The 22,194-nt window shown below is 45.9% G+C and overlaps 1 protein-coding gene across 1 annotated transcript in view; it reads left to right on the plus strand.

Annotated features, from left to right (window-relative positions):
• Window positions 1-10,069: 10,069 nt before the first annotated feature.
• Window positions 10,070-22,194, plus strand: part of Myo7b (myosin VIIB) — a 64,271-nt gene continuing 52,146 nt past the window's right edge. Inside the window, exons 1-4 of the mRNA XM_052156063.1 lie at window positions 10,070-10,087; window positions 19,231-19,344; window positions 20,450-20,602; window positions 21,780-21,964. Coding sequence (XP_052012023.1) covers window positions 10,070-10,087; window positions 19,231-19,344; window positions 20,450-20,602; window positions 21,780-21,964 — 470 coding nt within the window. The remainder of the gene's footprint in view (window positions 10,088-19,230; window positions 19,345-20,449; window positions 20,603-21,779; window positions 21,965-22,194) is intronic.

Below are 22,194 nucleotides of genomic sequence, written 5' to 3' on the forward strand. Positions count from 1 at the left end.
TAAGGGTCCTAGCCATCTTCCCAGCCCTCCCTTGCCCTTGAGCTCACTCAGTTGGTGTTGCTTGCTCTTTATGATTTCTATCTCAAGCTCAGGGTCAATTGGCATACAGGCCAGTCTTTTCTCTGACACACTGGTTCCTTTTTTGGAGCCCTCCCCCAGAACTGTCTCTAGATCTCAGAACAAAGCAGGGACTCAAGCAGGAACCGTGATAAAGTTTTCTGGTAATATCCCATGAACTTAATCTGAGTCCAGAAGGAATCAACTAAGATTTCCAGGCTCGGTATCCCACAAAGAACTGAACTATTAGTAAAGAAAGAAAGATTGTACCCACAGCTCTTGAACAAAAATAATTCCATAACAACTCACAGATAATGATAGAAATAGAGACCATTTACTAAGAAAGACAAAGACTCTCTGTCATACAAACGCCTGCCTTATTTAAAGAGGAAGCAAAATAGTGTCTTTATTAGTTCACATGTACACCAATAATAGAGTAGCATTAGAGATAAGCAAAGAAGCAAGATAAGGAGAAAAGCAAGGTAGTGTAACTGGGAAAAGAGATACACACACACACACACACACACACACACACACACACACACACGCACAGAGAGAATTATCATGCAAGTGGAAAGAAAATTAGACCATAATAACTTTCATAACGAAGACAGCTGGGGTGTGTATAGTTGGTAGGTTTGGTTAGCATGACATAAGCCCTGGGCTCCATCTCCTGCTGCATGTAAACTGTCTGCAGTGATGTGTGCCTGTAATCCCAGCACTCTGCAGAGGGAAGATCTGAAGTTCAACATTATTATTGGATACAGAGTGAGACTCAGCACAACCTAGGCTCCATGAGACCCTGTCTCAGAATAGATGGATAGATAGATAATAGGTAGATAGATAGATGGATAGAAGGATAGATGAATAGATAGATGGATAGATAGATGGATAGATAGATGGATAGAATAGATGGATAGATAAATAGATAATAGGTAGATAGATGGATAGATGAATAGACCGATAATGAATAGATAGATGATAGGTAGATATATGAATAGATGATAGATAGATAGATAGATAGATAGATAGATAGATAGATAGATAGATAGATAGATAAGGATGCAGGATGACAGGAAGGAAGGCAGGCAGGAAGGAAACAAGCTTGCTATTGTATGAGAGAAACATAACAGCTTCTGATTTCTTGGGCCATGTCTGGTCCTTTCTCTAATAATGACCATCCAGTATTACATCCTGGGCTTGCTTTGGGACCACTGACCAGGCTGGGTTGGTCCTATCACCTGATGGCATGTGCTGATGCATGCAGGCAGATTTTTTTTGGACAAGGGCAGAAAGCAGCCATATTCTTCAACAAAATATCACAAGATTAGTCTCTAAGCCACATATTAATATTGTTCCCTTCTGAAACCTCCTGATCCCAGCTCCCATAGTTCCAATCAGCCTTAGTATCACTGTCTTCCATGCTTCTATGAGTATGACCAATTAAGCTTCACTTCAAGTGTCCAACTGCTTTTCTAGTTCGAAGTCCCCAAATGTTCCATTTTACTTCAAACAAAATTCGTGGTCTGGACATTCGCAGCAGTACTCCACTCCTGATACCGACTTCTGTCGTAGTCAGGGTTTTGTTGTTGTGAAGAGACACAGCAACTGTTATAAAGAAAACATTTAATTAGGGCTGTCTAGAGTTCAGAGGTTTGGTTCATTATCATCACGGGGAGAAGCATGGCAGCATGCAGGCAGACATGGTGCTGGAGAGGCAGCTGAGGGTCTACATCTGGATCTGAGGCAACAGAATAGAGAGAGACACAGGGTCAGGCATGAGCATCTGAAACCTCAGAGCCCACTCCACAGTGACACAGTTCTTCCAACCAATCCGCACCTACTCCAAAAGGGCCACACCTCTTAATAGTGCCACTTCCTGGTGACCAAACATTCAAATCTATGAGTACGTGGGGCCATTCTTTTTAGTTTAGTTTAGTTTTGTTTTGTTTAGTTTTGTTTAGTTTTGTTTTGTTTAGTTTTGTTTTGTTTTGTTTTGTTTTGTTTTGTTTTGTTGGTTCTTGGAGACAGGGTTTTTCTCTGTATAGCCCTGGCTGTCCTGGAACTCACTCTGTAGACTGGGCTGGCCTCGAACTCAGAAATCTGCCTGCCTCTGCCTCCCAAGTGCTGGGATTACAGGAATGTGCCACCACTGCCGGGCTGCCATTCTTATTCAAACCACTACAATAGGCAATAGGATACACTAAAAGATAGATAAATAAATATTCTTTTTTAATACAATGAAAAACTTTGGGGGGAGTCATAATAAAAATCTTGATTTAGGTTTAGATTTATATGTGTGTGCGCCTGAGTGTGGGTTTGTATATGTGTATATGTGTGCGCCTGAGTGTGGGTTTGTATATGTGTCAGTAAAGTGCCTGAGGAGGCCAGAAGAGAGAGGTGGATCCTCTTGAACTAGAGTTAAAGGCAGTTGTGAGCTGCCTGACATGGGTGCTAGGAACTGAACTTGGGTCCTCTGTAAGGACAACTTGAGCTCTTAGCTGCTGAACCATCTTTACAGCCTCAATAAACATTCTTGAGTGCTGTAAAGCCAGGGTTATCGGTCAACTGCAGAGAGGCATAATATGGTTGTTTTTTGGTATCATTGTAAGATTTAGTCTTATTTTTAATTGTGTGTGTGTGTGTGTGTGTGTGTCTATGTGTGGGTATATGCACGTTAGTATGGATGCCTGCAGAAGCAAAAAGAGAGCACCAGATCCACTGGCGCTGGGTTATAGGTTGTCGTGAGCAACCCATTATAGGTGCCGGGAACTGAACTCGGGTCTTCAATAAGAGAACTATGTGCACTTAACTGCTGAGTCCTCTCTCCAGCTTCCAAAATTTGCATCTTTTAAAGTACACTTGCTTGGTGAGATGAAGGATGTCGTTTTAGGGAGCCCAAAAGAAAGTCTTCCTGGGACGCTCCATGCCCCCAGGATAAGAACAGCTCCAGAGTGATGTGTCTTTGCACACATGAGTTCATGTATGTGCTGGCCAGAGGTGGATGTTTAGTGTCTTCCTTGGTCACTTTCTGCATTATTTATTTAATTTTTAAGTTTGTTTTACTTTTCGATTGATGTAGTGGTGTAAGTGTGCGCATGTGATGATCAGAAGACAGTTTTCAGGAGTTATCCCTCCCCTTTCTCCTTGCTGAGGCAGGGTCTCTGCTGTGCTGAGTACCCCAGGCTGGCTGTAAACTCCCAGGCAGTCCTCTTGTTAAACTGTCAGAGTCCTGGGACTGCAGATGCATGCCACCACATCTGAAATTTTTATGTGGGTTCTGGGGGTGAATCTCACACTGTCACATTTGTGAGGCACATGCTTTACCTGTTGAGCTATCTTGTCAACCCTCTACATTAGTTTTTGAATACAGGTCCTTCAATGAACCTGGTAGGCTGGCTGTCCAGCAAGTCTCAGAGCTCTGACCATCTCAGTCTCCCCATCTGGGAAATGGGTCACCAAGTTTCCCTCTCTGACACTAGAGATTTGTATTTTGTTCTTTTCTTTCTTTTCTTTTTTTTTTTTTTTTTTTTTGCAGAGAGGGGGGTCAGCTTCTGGTTGTATTGATTTTCCTTTTTTGATTTTTGGGTTTTTGTTATTGTTGTTGTACTAATTTCTCATCTACTTTAAAAAAAATAATAATTTCTTAGCTCAGTGGTTGTGGCGACGCATGTCTTTAATCTCAGCACTTGGAAGGCAGAAGCAGGTGGAACTCTGAGTTTAAGGCCAGCCTCATCTACATAGTGAGTTTCAGGCCAGCCAGGGCTACACACAGAAACCCTGTCTCAAAAACATTAATAATAATAATAGTAATTTCTTTTCTCTTCTTACTTTAGGGTTCCATTATTCTTTCCACAGCTTCCTAACATGGTCAGATTATAGATCTAAAATCTTCCTTCTTTTATAACATGTGTTCTCAGCGATCTACATTCCCATATTTTTCTTCTCTGGACTCCACAAATTTTGATCAGCTGTATTCAGTTGATATTATCTCACTTTTTCCTCGGGACATTTTGGCTCATGTATCCACAGGTATATTTATTAATCTTCAAATATGTTAGGATTTCTTATTTCTCCTTTTGTTATTGATTTATAGTTTATGTGCATTGTGGTCTGAGGAGATGCTTTACAAAATTAGTTTCCTTACATTTGATAAGGTGTGCATTATGGACCAGAATGGAATGTGATTTCTCTTAGCAAATGTTCCATGTGAGACTAAAAAGACTGTATGTTCTGTTGTTGTTAGACAATTCATTGTATAAAGATGACAATTTACACATCTGTAGTGTCATATTAGATTGGTGGTGGTGTTGAGTATGTGTTATCCTTACTGATTTTCCGCATGTTGCATCTTTTCTTTTTTTCCTTTCTTTGCTTTTCTCTCTCTCTCTCTCTCTCTCTCTCTCTCTCTCTCTCTCTCTCTCTCTCTTCCTTTTTTTTTTCCGAGACAGGGTTTCTCTGTGTAGGCCTGGCTGTCCTGTAACTCACTCTGTAGACCAAACTGGTCTCGAACTCAGATTCTGTTCATTTCTTTTTTTTTTTTTTTTGATTCTGTCCATTTCTGATAGAAATACATCAAAGTCTCCTAATGTAATGGTCAACTCTTCTACTTCTTACGTTCTATCGTTTTTGCCTTGTGTATTTTGGCATTCTGTTGTTAGGTGCATATATGTTAAAGACTATGTTTTCTTTGAGAATTTAATCCCTCTCCATCATGTCATATTTCCTTTCATTTCTCATCATTATTTTTAACTTGCAATATACTTCCTAACTACCAGCTTGGGCAGTCTTCTGAGTCTGTGTTACAGAGTCTTTGTGAATGTGTCTCAGAAGTGGTGCTCCACCACTCCCAGGCAGTCTGTTTGTTAGAAGTAAGTAATTAGATCTACCCTCAAAGTAGCGAGAGGACCAGTCTCCATTCATGAGAGGATTTTATAAAAGTAGGTATGCTTTTAATAGTCCTCTTTCCATCACCATAGTGAAATATTTGACATAGACTACTTATGAAATACAAAAAGGGTAATTTGGCTCATGGTTGTGTAGATTCAAGATCAAGATCAGGCGGCTACATTAGTTTGGATTTCTGTGAAAGCAGAATACCACAGCAGGGGTGAGTGTCAATGCAAGTCATTATTTCAAGACAGGAAGCAAGGAAAGCCAGATGAGCTCACATACTCCCACTCAGGGGCACATGACCTCCACGACCTAAGGTCACTGGCCCACTTCTTGAAGGTCCACAGAACCTCTCAGGTCTACCACCCTGAGGACCAAGCTTATGCATTGGGGCCTATGAGGGACATTCTTTTTTTCTTTCTTTCTTTTTTTTTTTTTTTTTACACATTTCTCTCTCTTTTTTTAAAGGTCTATTTATTTATATGTAAGTACACTGTGGCTGTCTTCAGACACCCCAGAAGAGGGCATCAGATCTCATTCTGGATGGTTGTGAGCCACCACATGGTTGCTGGGATTTGAACTCAGGACCTTCAGAAGAGCAGTCAGTGTTCTTAACCACTGAGCCATCTCTTCAGTCCTATGAGGGACATTCAAATTAGACTCAAGCCAGAGAAGTATGACAAAGACTTGGTGAGCTATGAGCTATTCTAAACTACCACAGTGGTTAATAAAACTCGAGTTCAGGGATTGATGTGGACCACCGAAGCCCTTTCATGTTGGAAGTCACCTCAGCATGCAGAGAAATAGTAGAAAGCATGGGGTGGTGGAGCTGGAATCTGAGGGTTCTCTCTCTCTCTCTCTCTCTCTCTCTCTCTCTCTCTTTCTTTCTTTCATTTTATGTGTTTGGATGTTCTGTCTGAAAGTATGAACCTGTATGTCTGGTGTCTGAGGAGGCCAGAAGAGGGCACTGGATCCCTTGGAACTGGAGACAGACAGTTATGAGCTTCTATGTGGGGTGCTGGGAATTGAACTCAGGTCCCCTAGAAGAGCAGTCAGTGCTCTTAACCATTGTACCATCTCTCCAGCCTTTGCTCTTCTTTTTTAAATATGCATGTATTTATTGTATCTGACAGGGGGTGCAGATGATGCCACATGTGAAGGTCTGAGAATAACTTTTGGAAGTTAGTTCCCTCACTCTATAACGTGGGGCCTAAGTATTGAACGCAGGTCGTCAGGCTTGGCAGCAGGTATCCTTGCCCTTCATAACTCACTAGCCCCTCTGGATTTCTTTTTCTGTAATTCAATGGACCAACATGTACAGAATAAATAGCAGGAAGGAGAGCTGAAAGATAGCTCATGTTCTGTTGGTTGGAAAGGACTGACCAAGGTAGAGTCAGGATCCTCTGTGTCTTTTCAATACCTTCCCAGGTTCTGTGAGATGAACAGAAGGACCAGCCTCCCTTTAGAGAATAGAGACTTGCCGAAGGTCTTCTCAGCATTCTGACAGATGTTTTTACACTTCCTCAGAGCAGAGGGTGTAGAGACAAGAGGTATATTTTGGAGTCAGGGAGAAGTTCTCCTTCTTTGCTTACCAGCCGAACAGCTATGGCAAACAAGGAAGCTCAGCTGAGACAGAGCTTGCAACATGAACCAGATTTTTCCCACCTGAAACCACATTACAAATCTGGACATAGTGACACACCCTTGTAAATGCCGGGAAGGCAGAAATAAGCAGATCCCTGGGGCTGCCTTGACGGCCAGGGCAACCCACTTGCCCAATAGTTCCAGGCTAATGAGAGAATGTGTCTCTCAAAAGAAACCTAGATGGATGGTACCTGAGGAACCTCTAAGAGTGTCCTCTGGCCTCCTGATGTGTAACACAATTACTGAGAAGGTGTGAAGAAATGTTTACTCACCCCAGATAGAGAGCCCACAACAGACCAAACTAATGCTGCTACCAAAGGCCAAGTTGGTGAACTGATGAGTTTTATTGGGGTTGCTTACAAGAGCAGAAATAACTCAGGCAACTGCATGGCCAAAGCCCATCCCAGGATAGGTGACAGCTCACAAAGGAAGAAACCCGGAGCACACTGCACAACCTGCAGGCAGCTTGGCAAGGTGGAGAATGCCTTTTCCTGGCAGCTCAATTGGTCTGAGTGTCTGTCTGTCTGTCTGATTTTATGTGTATTAGTGTCTTGAATGTATGACTGTGCACCATGTGCAGAGAGTGCTCCCAGGCTAGAAGAGGATGTCGGATCCCCTAGGACTAGGACTGTAGTTCTGAGCCACCATGGTCACTGGGAATTGACTCCAGTCCTCGTGAAAAGCAGCCCAGGCTCTTTGCCCCCAAATCATCTCTCCGCGTCTGGAACTCTTGCAGGCAGCTTGGCTGGTCTCTGCCTTCCCTGGGGGGTTCAGTCCGTCTGAGCCTGCTCTAGGCATCTCGGTTTGTTAGAAAGTATCACTCAGCAGTTCTAACTGCTATACAAGCCCGTGACATCTAGTGAGTCTGATGAGTTGTAAGGGCCTCGTGAGGCTATTGAGTCGGTGGCTCCCTGTTTTAGCAATCTTCCCTGCAGGACAGAAGACGGGAGGTTTCATCTCCATTTAGAACATCCTACAACTTAATGAGATTAACTGCTTATTTTGAAAGAAAAGGCTAAAGAGCACCTTCACCACACATGTACATATGTACCCACACATACGTGAACACACACGTGCCATTACCACACATACGTGAACACACACATGGCATTACCACACATGTGCATATGTACCCACACATATGTGAACACACATGTGCCATTACCACACACGTGCATATGTACCCACACATACGTGAACACACATTTACATATGTACCCACACATACGTGAACACACATGTACCATGCTTTGGGGAAGTCTCGGCATTGCCCAGCTTCCATGTTCTCCCTGTAGAATGATCAATGCCATCTGTTCTCAGAGATGCCCCACAACTGGGTATCCTCACCCAACCACACACGCCATTATTGCAGCAACACCATTTCCAGATGTTTCACGTGCACTTTTGGTAGATAGCTATTGGCTGTGTCCCTTCTGGCGTAGGCCTGTGCTAGAGGCAGGCAAGGGGAAGTGAATGCCACAGATTCAGCACCTGTCTCACACTGCTAACATATCAGAAAAGGAAAGACAATAGCACTTAAGTCAGAGTAACAGGAAGGGCATCCCCACGAGGATGGGGAAGGACTGGGGACCTGACTTTTCTCTTTTTTCTGAATGCTCCATAGCACTTGGGGGCAGCCAGAAGCTGGGGCAGGTTTGGAATGCGGTCGATCTGGGACTAATTCCTAACAATGTGTTCATTTATGAAGTGCCTTTCCCTTTTTTTTTTTTTTGACACCAAGGGGCCTCATATTTTACTCCTAGCAATGGAAGGACTGGAGGAATCCTAGCTGAAGACCAGGCTCAGTTGCATAATGAGATGCTGGTTAAAAAGTTTAGATCAAGAACTGTCTTAGTCAGTGTTCTAGTGCTGTGAAGAGACACCGTGACCACGGCGACTCCTCTAAGAGGAGGAATTTAATTGGGAGGAGGCCTTGCTTATATTTTCAGAGGCCTAGTCTGTTATCATCATGGCAACAGGCAGGCATGGTACTGGAGAAGTAGTTAAGAGATATATCCTCCTCTGTAAGCAGAGACAGAGACAGCTGGGCCTAGCATTGGCTCTTGAAACATCAAAGCCCACAGCCAGGGGCTTACTTACTCCAACAATACCACAAAAAAAAAAAAAAAAAAAAAGGCCTCACCTCCTAATCCTTCTAATCCTACTTCCTGGTTGTTAAACATTCCCGTCTATGAGCCTATGGGGTCATTCTTCTCCAGACTACCACAAGTAAACAGCCTGTGTGCAGCGGAGCCCCTCCTAGAACACATGGCAATGACTGGTTGCATGGATATGGGACCAGTTAAAATTCTGGGTTATGTGGCATGGTGGCACTCACTTGTGATCCAGAGCTGGAAGACAGAGACAGCATAGTCCTTAGGACTCGCTGCCCAAACAACCCAGTCTACTTGCTGAGTTCCAAGTCCCAGTGAGAGACCCTGTCTCAAAAAACAAGCAGGCTACTGAAGAAATGGTGAATTGGGTAAAGTGGTTGCTGTATACATAACTGGGATCCAGGTGCAAGCATCTGTGTAAATACCCTTAATGTGTGGCTGCCCACCTATAATCCCAGTCTTTGGAGGTGGACACAGGGTTCCCCTTGGAAAACTGGCTAACTATACTAGTTGAATCAGTGCACTGTGGGTTCAGGAAGAGACGCTGCCTCAATACATAAATGGAGAGGAAGGAGGAAGACAGTCGGCACCAGCTCTGGTCTCTAAACCAGCAGTTCTCAACCTGTGGGTCGCTGCCCCTCCAGAGTCGAATGACCCTTTCACAGGGGTTACCTAAGACCAACAGAAAACAAAATTACAGTTCATTACACTAGCAAAGTCACAATTATAAAGTTAGCAATGAAAATAATTTTACGACCGAAGGTCACCACAACACGAGCAACTATATTATGGAGTCACAGCATTAGGGAGGTTGAGAATCAGTGCTCTACATGTATGTAGACACACGTGGACCCTCCATCACATACACATTCCACATGTACACAGAAGAAAGAAAGAGAGAGGGAGAGAGGGTGAGAGAGAGAGAGAGAGAGAGAGAGAGAGAGAGAGAGAGAGCACAATGCGGTGGCTCCTAGGAACAACATCCAGGGCTAGCCTCTGCCTTCCACAAGCATGCACACACAATAGGCATGTGCACACACAAGAATCTCTCCTTCCCCCACTTCAAAATTTGGGCTTCTGGATGGCAGGGCACTTCCCTACTCCCTGAAAGGAACCCAGAGCAGAGGGCCAGGTGTTTTCTAAAGGGGAAGTGGACAAGAAATATTTTCTTACATACAGACCAAGAATGTGGCTCCCACCTCCCGCTAAGCAGAGCTGTTTCTGGAAGAAAGCTCCAGTCAAAACACTTGAGGACAGGCTGGCAATCCACACAGCACCTGTTCTTTAGGGCTCCAGACTGACAGGCCCTGGGGCTGACCTTCTGCTTTTTTTCTACAGGCTGAAGGAGCTGGTGACCCGGGATGTCCGTGTTCCGGCTGGTAAGAACAGCGTTTCCTGTGGACATTTCCTAAGGCTGAGTTGAATCACTTTCAAGGAAAGAAGAGAGTCAAAGAGACCCCAGAAGGCCAATTCCAGACACAGGAGTGGTGACTGAGGTCTAGGAAAAGGTCTACTATTAGAAGAAAGCAGATGTGGTTAACATTTAGGCCTCTGCAAATGTGCCCTGAAATTCTCCACTTTTATTCAGGGACTTCAAAAAATGAGGGTGTGGTTCTTGGGATAGGGAGATGGCTCAATCACTGAAGTGCTTGCCTTGCGTATATAATAAGTACCTGAGTCTGATACCCGAGAGCCCACCATAAAAAGAAATGAAACTCCAAAAAGATGGTCCTCTGGCCTCTACACATGTGCATGTGACACACATGTGCATGTGACACACATGTGCATGTGACACACGCGTGCATTGCATGCGCACATCCATTCACATCCCACCACCTTCTATCATGTAGCTTCACACACATGGCACATGCAGGGCGCTTGCCTGGGGATAACAGGGTGGGAAGGAGCCACTTGTGATGTTTACTCAGGAAATGTCTGTTTCAGTGACGCCCGTGGCTCTGCGTGTAGGAAAATGGAGTGCGGTTTTGTTAATTGTTTGCCTCTGAGAAACAATTGGCACTGAGAAAATGCCAGAGCCTGAGAGTGATTCGGAAGAAATAGGAGTGAGGGGTACTCTTATCCTCAGGAAGTGTGAGGCTCAGATTGAGAACACAGTGTATAGCTGAGCCCCTCACAGGACATAGAAAGATAGCAATCATCTCATTCAGAGAACAGCCTTGTCCAATACTACCTTAGTAAAAGAAAGCTCAATCCAAGCTTTATACCTAGGGTAATGGAATAAATCAATATCACGAGTATATACGCCGTTAAATTATGTGGCTTGGTAAGTTCCCAGGCAAACCTTATGAAAACACAAGACAGCTTTTGAAGTTACACAGAGTGATCCGCCATAACTATGCTTTCTGTCTGGGGTAAGTGGCTGACAGAGAGACGCACCAGACACAGCAGACTGACTGAGGAGTATAGAATCCAGCAGAGTGCAGCTAAGGAAACTGTCAAAATGGTGACTCTGGAGAGTTAAACGACCTTAGACAGGGATGGCATTGCCCTGGTTCCCCGCCCCCCACCCCCATATTTGATCTTGTATCTGGAACTGTAGGCTAAGACAAAATCCAGCGCATTCAGGGATCAATAGATTAGAAACACGTGGGCAGAAAACATAGGGCAGAGGAGTCTTGTGAAGGAGGAGAATACTCTACATTGGTTAGAAGAAAGCAGGCTTGGGGATAGAGGCAGAAAGAGCAGGCATAGAGAGAGCAGCAGCTCCTGAACCCCCAGCCCCCACCCCGACCCCGCCCAAGCAGCTGACTTATCTTTGTACCCAGTTATTGCAGCTGCCCACCTAGCAGCGGTTCCTCTGACACCTGGCAGTCTCTTCTTTAGAATACGGCTGGGCCTCCCTAAGTTTGTCTTGAGCTGCTCTGCACAGTCTCAGGAGATTTCCAAGTCTAGACATCTGGAAGTGTCAGCTGCCTTCGATGCTGGCTAGTGCTGATGGCATGTGTCCGGAAAAACTCCTAAGACCTCCCTAGAAACCAGTAACTATTTGGTGTAAAACAATGTTTTGTAATTAAAACAGACAATGGGGTACTATTCAGCTATTAGAAACAATGAATTCATGAAATTCTTAGACAAATGGATGGAACTGGAGAACATCATCCTAAGTGAGGTAACCCAGTCTCAAAAGAACACTCATGGTATGAACTCACTGATAAATGGATATTAGCCTAGAAGCTGGGAATACCCAAGACACAATGCACATATCAAATGATGCCCAAGAAGAAGGAAGGAGTGGCCCCCAGTCCTGGAAAAGCTTAGTGCAGCAGTGTAGGGGAATAACAGAACAGGGAAGTGGGAAGGGGTGGATTGGGGAACAGGGGGAGGGAAGAGGGCTTATGGGACTTTCGGGGAGGGGGGATCCAGGAAAGGGAAACTCACTTGAAATGTAAATAAAGAATATATCGAATTTAAAAAAAGAGACATCATCAACAATAACAAAAACCCCAGCACGAAGGTCTGGTATTTTCTCTTTAGTCTGATGTGAAAATACCTTATTGCTCTGCAATATAGCCTGTATTGGAGTCTCCTTTGGGTCTTTCATTTCTCTGATCCCACCTTGAAACCAAGAAGGAATAAAAAGAAACTGTAAGAAGAGGGTTGTGATATGTGTGTGTTTGGCCTTTTGTCCCACCTGAGTATGGTGTGGGCCGAGATTAGGTGGAACTGTGTATACTGAATGGGGCAGGGAGCTCTGAGTTGGCCACAGGGGTTGAGAGTTGCTTACCTTCTGTCTGGGGGGGAGGCAGGTGCTTCCTTAGGCTTCTCTACCTAATTGTGTCCATCCTGGCTTTGTGGGAGTTAAACTATTAGTCTCAGCCTCATGCAATAGAGGTTTCTCACACCCTGATAACCAATCAGAATCTTGCCTCCACTAATGGAGGTTTTATTTATTTATTATTATTTTTTTTAAATATCCCTGTCTTGAGTGCTTTGTCTGTCTCTGACAAAATTGTCCTAGGATAAGTCCATTTTTTAGCAGAAAGAAGTCAGCGAGGCTACCCATGAAGCTATGGGTCAGGACTCTACATTTACTTTGTGTCAACAACACATCTCATTCACTCTTCTTCAACCTCCAGAATGTCCCAGCCAGCCAAGAAGCACTTTGCCACTTTTTTGTGTTTCATACGTCAGTCTTGTGCACAAGAGTTATCTGATTGCTATGGTATTTTCTAGGCCCTCCCTGCACTGCTGAGAAACTTTCTGTCCTGGTGTCCTTATTGACTCAAAAGAGTGTTGTTTACTCTAGACCCCAGGGGTGGAGAAGGACTGTAATAGGAGTGGAGTATTCTGCCCTCGCTCAAGTAAGGGATTCAAACACTCTTGAGTATGAATTTGAAATTCCAGAAAGCCCCCAAACTGTTGAGAAAAAACAATCCCTGCTTCACAAAGGAGCATAGAAAATGAAAGTAACTTGGCAAGGTTATTTCTCTTTTTGCCAAAATGATGTGCCAGAACCCAAGCCACGATAGTGAAAATACTCACAAAAATGGCTGCTACCTTTTGTCCCTAACCTGGATGGTGACTGCACCTTACCTCATTGGTGGGAACTAACTTCATAGTCTCAGTCAGCTGGCTAATTGGTTCATAGGGGAAGGGGGAAGTCCAGGAATCCTTGTCTGGCTGATAGAAAAACAACAAACAAACAAAACAAGCACAATGTTTCCATCCAGGCTGATTGCATTTCCTAGCTATGGTGGATGAGAGATGCGGAACAGGCGAGCATCTCCGTGGCAGGAGGCAGAGTCCTTTGGGTGTGCCCAACGCATATGAAGGGACGAAGTGAAGAAACTGCTGACATGGTCTGGTTGTAGATAGGAGAGAGAGAACAGCTGGAGGCATCTTGAGGAGTCCAGAGCAGAGAGAAAAATGAGTAAACTTCCAGAGAGAGAGAGAGAGGGAGAGGGGGAGAGAGAGAGAGAAGATGAGAGTGGAGAGAATTCAGGAGCAAGATTAAGACACTAGGGTTGACTCTGATACCTGTAACAGGTCCTTGTGACACTGAGGGAGCCTGGTGGCCTCTGTGCTTTGACATGCCAATACGGGTATACGCCAATGCAGCCATATGCCCTTTGTGCCGGCAGTAAGGAAAATGACTCCTTTTGGCAGATAGGAACTGGTTTCACAAGTTTCCGAGGAATGCTGGCTTTTTATCTAATCCAGAAATCCTCCTATAGTCCAGGCTGAGGTCATTTCTGGCTGTCTGGGCTGCCTTTTGGAGTTTGTAGACTTGGAGGTTCCTTTGGACCTGATACCAAGGACTAGTGTAACTATGAGCCAGCTGATACTGTCTGCTCACTACACATTATTATTTTTTAAACCTCAAGTGGGGAAAAGTGGAATCTTTTTTTTTTTAAGATTTATTTATTTATTTATTTATTTATTTATTTATTTATTTATTTTATGTATGAGTACACCATTGCTCTCTTCAGACACACCAGAAGAGGGCATCAGATCATTACAGACCATTACAGATGGTTATGAGCCACCATGTGGTTGCTGGGAATTAAACTCAGGACCTCTGGAAGAGCAGTCAGTGCTCTTAACCATTGAGCCATCTTTCCAACCCTTACCTACAAGTTCTTGAGCAAGCTGCTGTGACTGCTTGGCTGATACTCATTTATTCTTAGAGAGTGGTTAACGTAGGTTTCTCTGCAAGATGGTTATTATCCATTCTGGACCTTTATTCTTCCTGCTTTGGATTGAACATGCTGTTTCTGCTGCCTAGTGCAGTCACTCACACTGACTCTCATTGTTATGCAGTGTGTTATTCCCGTTGTTTTTTGTTGACTTTGGGGTGGAAACCAAGAAAACTCACCTCAGAAACAGAAGCTTCAAATGAAAGCTTTAGTTTCTATGCGTGCATGGAGGCAGTCAGTTTGGGATCTGAACTGTGACCTGGAGGGGATATGGTACAATGTATTAAAGGATCGTACAATATTTTAAAGGATTGGAACACAGGGTGGGGGGGAGCGGGGGAGCTGTTGCATTGACCAATTATATTAGGACATAAGGGGTTTAAGCAAGGAAGTTATCATCGGTGACTGGGCCTTATCCAGGTCATGTGGCTACATGGTCCCCCGAGTCAGCTTTTGTAGCTAGATCCCGTCCTGAACTCTGACCTGTAATTTAGAGTGATAAAGGGGCAAAGGAGAGGTCAAGGTGCTCAAAGTCAATTAATTCAAGACTGGCACCGCATTCATGGCTTAGTGTGCCGGGATAACAGCATCTTCTCTCTTTACATCCTTCACCGGTTAACAGACAAATTGGAAACATCTGAAGAAACAGGGTAGGAGTTGGGTTCTGGGACCTGGGAACGTGAGCTCAGTTTTGACCCAGTCAGCAGAGTGAAGCTTGTCTCTGAAACGGCTGAACTCAGGAAACCACCCCCTAACATCTTATGTATCAGGCAGCCATAGTTTCATTTAACTTGTTAAAGCTGAGTAGGTAAGGACTTGAAAGACAGCTCAGATGAGAAAGTGCTTGCCTTGCAAGAAATGGATACTAGGGCTCCCTCACCAGCTAACCTGGCCTACCTGGTGAGCTGCAGTCAAGTAAGACACCCAGTTTCACACACACACACACACACACACACACACACACACACACACACACACACACAAACCCAAGACAGATGACTCCTGAGGAAGACAAGTGAGGTGTGTCATTGCTTTCCCATGATCATACATGGATATGCTCACGCATGTGTGTGTGTGCACGCACATGTGCATGCGCATGCACACATTGTGAACATATACATACCAAGTTATATAGACAAAAATGTTTAGAGGATCAGCCTTCTGATCCCTGCAGACTGTTTAAGGTTTTAGTGCATTGGTTCGCAACCTGTGGGTCAGGACCCCCTTGGGAGTCAACTGACCCTTTGCTAGGGGATGCTTAACACCAATGGAAAACAGACAATTTCACTACAGTTTATAACAGTAGCAAAATTACAGAGATGAAGTAGCAATGAAACTAATTTTACAGTTGGGGATCACCACAGCAGGAGGAACTGCATCAAAGGGCCTCAGCATTAGGAAGGTTGAGAGCCACTGATCTGTCTAGTGACTCCCTTCCATTTCCCCTCTGCCTCTCTAGAGAATGCATGGTGCTGCTCCATGTCTTATTTTTAAGTGTTCTCTGTTCCTGACTTCTTTAAACATAAAAGGCCTTAGCTCCTTCCCCAGTGCACGCTTACAGTCCCTATCCATCCTCCACAAGGGATGAATCCTAGTTTCTAGAAGACACCCAAGCTGGCCTCAAACTTTCTATGGAGCCAAAGATGAGCTCAAATCTCTTTTCCTCCTGTGTGTATATGTGTATGGAGTGTACATGTGTGTGTAGAGCATGTTCATACATGTAGGCATATGTACAAGCATGGGTGTATGTACACATTGAGGCCTAAGGGTGATGCTGCATGTCTTCACATTGTGTAACAGATCTCTTAAAAAACTGAGACTCTAAACCTGTTGCACATTAATTGCTTCTCTCCTAGCCCTTGAAAACTATCTATTTTTTTGTTTCTATTATTTTGACTCACATATTTTATACATAGTCATTTGCTATTTGTCTTTTTATGATTGGCTTTTTAAAAAGATTTATTTTGTGTGTGAGTGCTTGCATATATGTATGTGTACCACATACCTGACAGAAGGTATTAGATCTCCTGGAACTGGAGTTACAGATAGCCGTGAGCCTCATGTGGGTACTGGAAACAAAGCTCTGCCCATCTGCAAGAGCAGCCATGCCGTTAACTGCTGAGCCATCTCTCTGGACCCTTTCCTCTCTGAGCTCTGGTGGCTGTGTCTTGTTCGTCTTGCTTGTCTCCTGACTCCTGAACTCTTTTGCCTCTGACTTGCACTGCAGTACATCTTATAAATTACATCAAAACACCTGCTCACAACAGCCAGTCCTCTAGCACCTGCTCACAACAGCTGATCCTCTAGCACCTGCTCACAACAGCTGGTCCTCTAGCACCTGCTCACAACAGCCGGTCCTCTAGCACCTGCTCACAACAGCTGGTCCTCTAGCACCTGCTCACAACAGCTGGTCCTCTAGCACCTGCTCACAACAGCTGGTCCTCTAGCACCTGCTCACAACAGCTGGTCCTCTAGCACCTGCTCACAACAGCTGGTCCTCTAGCACCTGCTCACTACAGCCAATCCTCTAGAACCTGCTTACAATAGCCAGTCCTCTAGCACCTGCTCACAACAGCCAGTCCTCTAGTACCTGCTCACAACAGCCAGTCCTCTAGCACCTGCTCACAACAGCTGGTCCTCTAGCACCTGCTCACAATAGCCAATCCTCTAGCACCTGCTCACAACAGCTGATCCTCTAGCACCTGCTCACAACAGCCGATCCTCTAGCACCTGCTCACAGCAGCCGGTCCTCTAGCACCTGCTCACAACAGCCGATCCTCTAGCACCTGCTCACAGCAGCCGGTCCTCTAGCACCTGCTCACAACAGCTGGTCCTCTAGCACCTGCTCACAACAGCTGATCCTCTAGCACCTGCTCACAACAGCTGGTCCTCTAGCACCTGCTCACAACAGCTGATCCTCTAGCATCTGCTCACAACAGCCAGTCCTCTAGCACCTGCTCACAGCAGCTGGTCCTCTATCACCTGCTCACAACAGCTGGTCCTCTAGCACCTGTTCACAATAGCTGATCCTCTAGCACCTGCTCACAACAGCTGGTCCTCTAGCACCTGCTTACAACAGCTGATCCTCTAGCACCTGCTCACAACAGCTGGTCCTCTAGCATCTGCTCACAATAGCCAATCCTCTAGCACCTGCTCACAACAGCTGATCCTCTAGCACCTGCTCACAACAGCTGGTCCTCTAGCACCTGCTCACAACAGCTGGTCCTCTAGCACCTGCTCACAACAGCTGGTCCTCTAGCACCTGCTCACAACAGCTGATCCTCTAGCACCTGCTCACAACAGCTGATCCTCTAGCACCTGCTCACAACAGCTGGTCCTCTAGCACCTGCTCACAACAGCTGGTCCTCTAGCACCTGCTCACAACAGTTGGTCCTCTAGCACCTGCTCACAACAGCTGATCCTCTAGCATCTGCTCACAACAGCCAGTCCTCTAGCACCTGCTCACAGCAGCTGGTCCTCTATCACCTGCTCACAACAGCTGGTCCTCTAGCACCTGTTCACAATAGCTGATCCTCTAGCACCTGCTCACAACAGCTGGTCCTCTAGCACCTGCTTACAACAGCTGATCCTCTAGCACCTGCTCACAACAGCTGGTCCTCTAGCATCTGCTCACAATAGCCAATCCTCTAGCACCTGCTCACAACAGCTGATCCTCTAGCACCTGCTCACAACAGCTGGTCCTCTAGCACCTGCTCACAACAGCTGGTCCTCTAGCACCTGCTCACAACAGCTGGTCCTCTAGCACCTGTTCACAACAGCTGATCCTCTAGCAGCATCTTCCTTCTTTGCTGCTCATTTCCTCCCTGTCACCACCAGCACCTCCCTATGCATAGATGGGCAAATGGCTCAATTGGCAAAGTGCTTGCTGAGGAAACTTGAGGACATGAGTTCCAAAGCCTGGAGCTCAGATATAGTGGTGCGACTGTTCCATTCCCAGCCCTTGGAAGGCAGAAGTAAGACAATCCCTCCAGCTTGCTGGCTAGCCAGCCGGTCAAAATCAGTGAGCCCCAGATTAGATTAGAGACTATCTCAGATAGAATAAATAAGACAGAAATCAACTGAGGAAGATATGACATTGATCCCTGGCCTCCACATACTTGCACACGCACGCACACACACACACACACACACACACACCCTTGCCTTGAGCACAGAGAGACGTACACACAACATCTTCCTATGTTGGTCCCTTTGCTATCACTTCTGTTGCACTGGGTTTTCTTAAATCAGAAGGAGGCTTCTGTGGCGATCAGTGGTGGTGATAGGGTCAAGGTGATATAGTAGGCCAGTCAAAACCCACATTATTCCAGCCAATGGGATTTCTTAACTGCTGTGGCCCCTGTACATCCTCCTGTCTCCACTTCCCTAGCACCAGTATTACAAGCATACACCATCGTGCCCAGCTTTTTTTTTTTTTTTTAAAGTGGGTGCCAGGGATTGAAGTCATTGCCCCAGCACTCCATTTTCCTGTGTGAGAAGCAGTCTCTGTTCTTAACCATCTCACCTCCTTCCATGATGGGGACACTGCCTTCCGTGATGGGGACAAAGTCTGAATGTTATTTATTTCCTTTGATTTTTCCCCCTCTTAATAAGAGTTGCTCTGGGGAAGGTCGAGCCCTGGGCCTGCTAAGTTCATTGGTGTAGACAGAATAATCACAGGGAAGCTTGACTGGCAGTGAGGGGTCACGCGTGAGGACAGATGAGGGAGGGGGCAGAGAGAGAGAGGGAACACCTGACACCTGGGAGCTTGAGGCTGCAGGCGACAGCCCCAAGACAGGTGAGTCTCTGGCAGGAAAGGGAAAGAAGAGGAAGACTCAGATCCTTGTCTTTTCCCTGCGCTCTAGGGTGACCATGTGTGGCTGGACCCTCCCTCCAGCAGCAAGAGTGGTGTGGCCATTGGGGGCGTTGTCAAAGAAACAAAACTGGGGAAGACCTTGATTGAGGATGACGAGGGCAAGGTTGGTATTGGGCTTCCTCTCCAAATCCCTCCCTATGGGGCCCAGGCACTTGCTCACCAATACCATCACAGGAATCCATTTACCCCCTGGGCAGGACAGAGCCCAGTGGAGTCCTACTTTGATGAAAGGACGAGTTTGTCTTAATAAACTTTGGGGAATAACAGTTGAGAGCTGTTGGGGGAGGAGGGGGGAGTGAGGAGATGGGGTGAGGCGGAGAGAGTGGAGGCCCAAACGCTGGTGTACTTTTTGGGTGGAGGCAGGAGGGGCAGCTTGGTGAGAAAGGTGCGTGGTGCGGGAGGCAGAAGGACAAAGCATCCAGGCTAGAGTGGCTAGCTCAGAGCGCTTAGGTTAGAAGCTAATCCATCTGAGTATAAGACACCGACAGCCAAGGACAGTGAGGGGACAAGCATCCTGCTGGTCACGAACTCCTCCTCAGGCCAACCTCCTTGTCCCCCATGGGCCCTACAGAGAGTTGCATATAGATAATGACCTATAAAATGAAGGCTCTGACTGTGCCTAGGACTACCAAAGACCTGAAGGCAATAAAATAATAACAATAGCCAGGCGGTGGTGGTGGTGGTGGTGGTGGTGGTGGTGCACGCCTTTAATCCTAGTACTTGGGAGGCAGAGGCAGGTGGATCTCTACGGGTCTGAAGTCAGCCTGGTTTACAGTATGAGTTTCAGGACAGTCAAGGCTACACAGAGAAATCTTATCTCAAAAAAAGCCACCACCACCACTACCAATAACAATAACAACAACAACGACAACAACAACACAGTGTTCCTTTACTTGAGCAGTGCTGTAGAATTTTAAAACTGCTATTACTTGCACCATTCCACTCCAAGGACTCTCAAGGTCTCCGTGTGCAAACTCCCAGCTGCTAGCTCTCACATGCCTATCTGAAGCTTAGCCCCAGTTCCACATGGACCCCAGTCCCTTAGACAGAAGCTGACCAAAGCCATAAACAGATCCAACTTCGTCACAGATATCCTGTGACCCAGAGGGCGATCAAGCCTGGCCAGAGAGGCATCTCAGACCTGAGAATGTGGAACCGAAGGGTGGGGAGGGCAGGCCTGTGTGGAGAGTCTGTGCCTGTCATTACAGGAACACTGGATCCGTGCAGAAGACCTCAGCACCCTCAGGCCTATGCACCCCAACTCAGCCCAAGGAGTGGATGACATGATCCGCCTAGGGGACCTGAATGAGGCGGGAGTGGTGCACAACCTCCTGATCCGATACCAGCAGCACAAGATCTACGTGAGTTGGCTGGTGCTCTGTCCTCGGGGAAGCTGAGGGGTCTGGGGCTTGGCACTGCTCCTCTTATCTTACCCAGTGAGGTGGTCCAGGCACTCGGGCTTTCTCAGCCTCTGCTACTGTAAAATCCAAAGGAACAGAAGCAAGCCTGGAAATGTAGCTCAGTTGGTGCTTGCCTAGAGTGCAGGAAACCCTGGGTTTGATTCCCAACCATATAAACTGGGCACAGTCATGTGCACCTCTAATCTCAGCACTAGGGACATAGTGTCAGGAGCATTAGAAATTCAAAGTCATTTCCAGCTACATGAGTTCGAGACTAACCTGGGCTACATAAGACTGTTTTTATGTTTGTTCTTTTTTAAAAACATTTATATATATATATATATATATATATATATATATATATATATATATACATAATTTATATATACAATATATATAATTTTCAAAAGATTATATATATTCTTTAAGAATATATATATATATATATATATATATATATATATATATATATATATATAATAGCTGTCTTCAGACACACCAGAAGAGGGCATCAGATCCCATTACAGATGGTAGTGAGACACCATGTGGTTGCTGGGGATTGAACTCAGGACCTCTGGAAGAGCAGTCAGTGCTCATAATCCTGAGCCATCTCTCCAGCTCTCTTGTTTCTTTTTCCTCCTCCTCCTCCTCCTCCTCCTCCTCCTCTTCTTCTTCTTCTTCTTCTCCCTCCTCCTCCTCCTCCTTCCCCTTCCTCCTCCTCCTCCTTCTCCTTCTCCTTCTCCTTCTTCTTCTAGGCAAAGCTGGAACATCATACTCTAGGAGATGGGCACCTAGTACAGATGGGCACCTAGAACAGTGCCAGGCATACAGTAGGCAGTCAATAAGTGCTGCCCCTTCTGTAAGCGCCCACTGAGTCTGTTCTTCCCTCTTTGTGCTCATTTATTTATCCGACCCATTTTTATTGAGCCCTTTCTAAAACTAGGTCGGGTGCTACACATTTAATAATACTGAGAACAAGCCGCCAGAAACCCATGGTCCTAGTGGATGCTCCATCTTCCCAGAGGAAGGATCTGGGCAGCCCAGAGTAGCCCTAGAGGTGTTGCAGCCAAGGCTGAGGCCCGGCCCAGCAGCTCTGTCCCAGGGCTGGCAGAGGCTAATTACCTGCTCTCATTCCCAGACCTACACAGGCTCCATCCTGGTGGCTGTGAACCCATTCCAGATGCTGCCCCTGTACACCCTGGAGCAGGTACAAATCTACTACAGCCGCCACATGGGCGAGCTGCCTCCCCACGTCTTCGCCATTGCCAACAGCTGCTACTTCAACATGAAGAAGAACAAGAGGGACCAGTGCTGTGTCATCAGGTGAGGCCCAGACCCCATTCCTGGGGCAGATGGTCAGCTACTGCCTTTAAGCCCCAGAGGATCCCAGAAAGAAACACTCCTCTCCCTAAGGTTCTCACAGGGTCTCTTCCTAACCAGAGTTCTTAGCAGACATATTCGCTCAGAACTGTTCCTACTGCCCTGCTCCCAATGCCATGTCTCTCACACCTCAAGAACATGTCCTCCACACCCCAAGGATGTCTTTCTCACAC

The sequence above is a fragment of the Apodemus sylvaticus genome, chromosome 13, assembly GCF_947179515.1.
Source record: "Apodemus sylvaticus chromosome 13, mApoSyl1.1, whole genome shotgun sequence".
NCBI classification, from domain to species: domain Eukaryota; kingdom Metazoa; phylum Chordata; class Mammalia; order Rodentia; family Muridae; genus Apodemus; species Apodemus sylvaticus.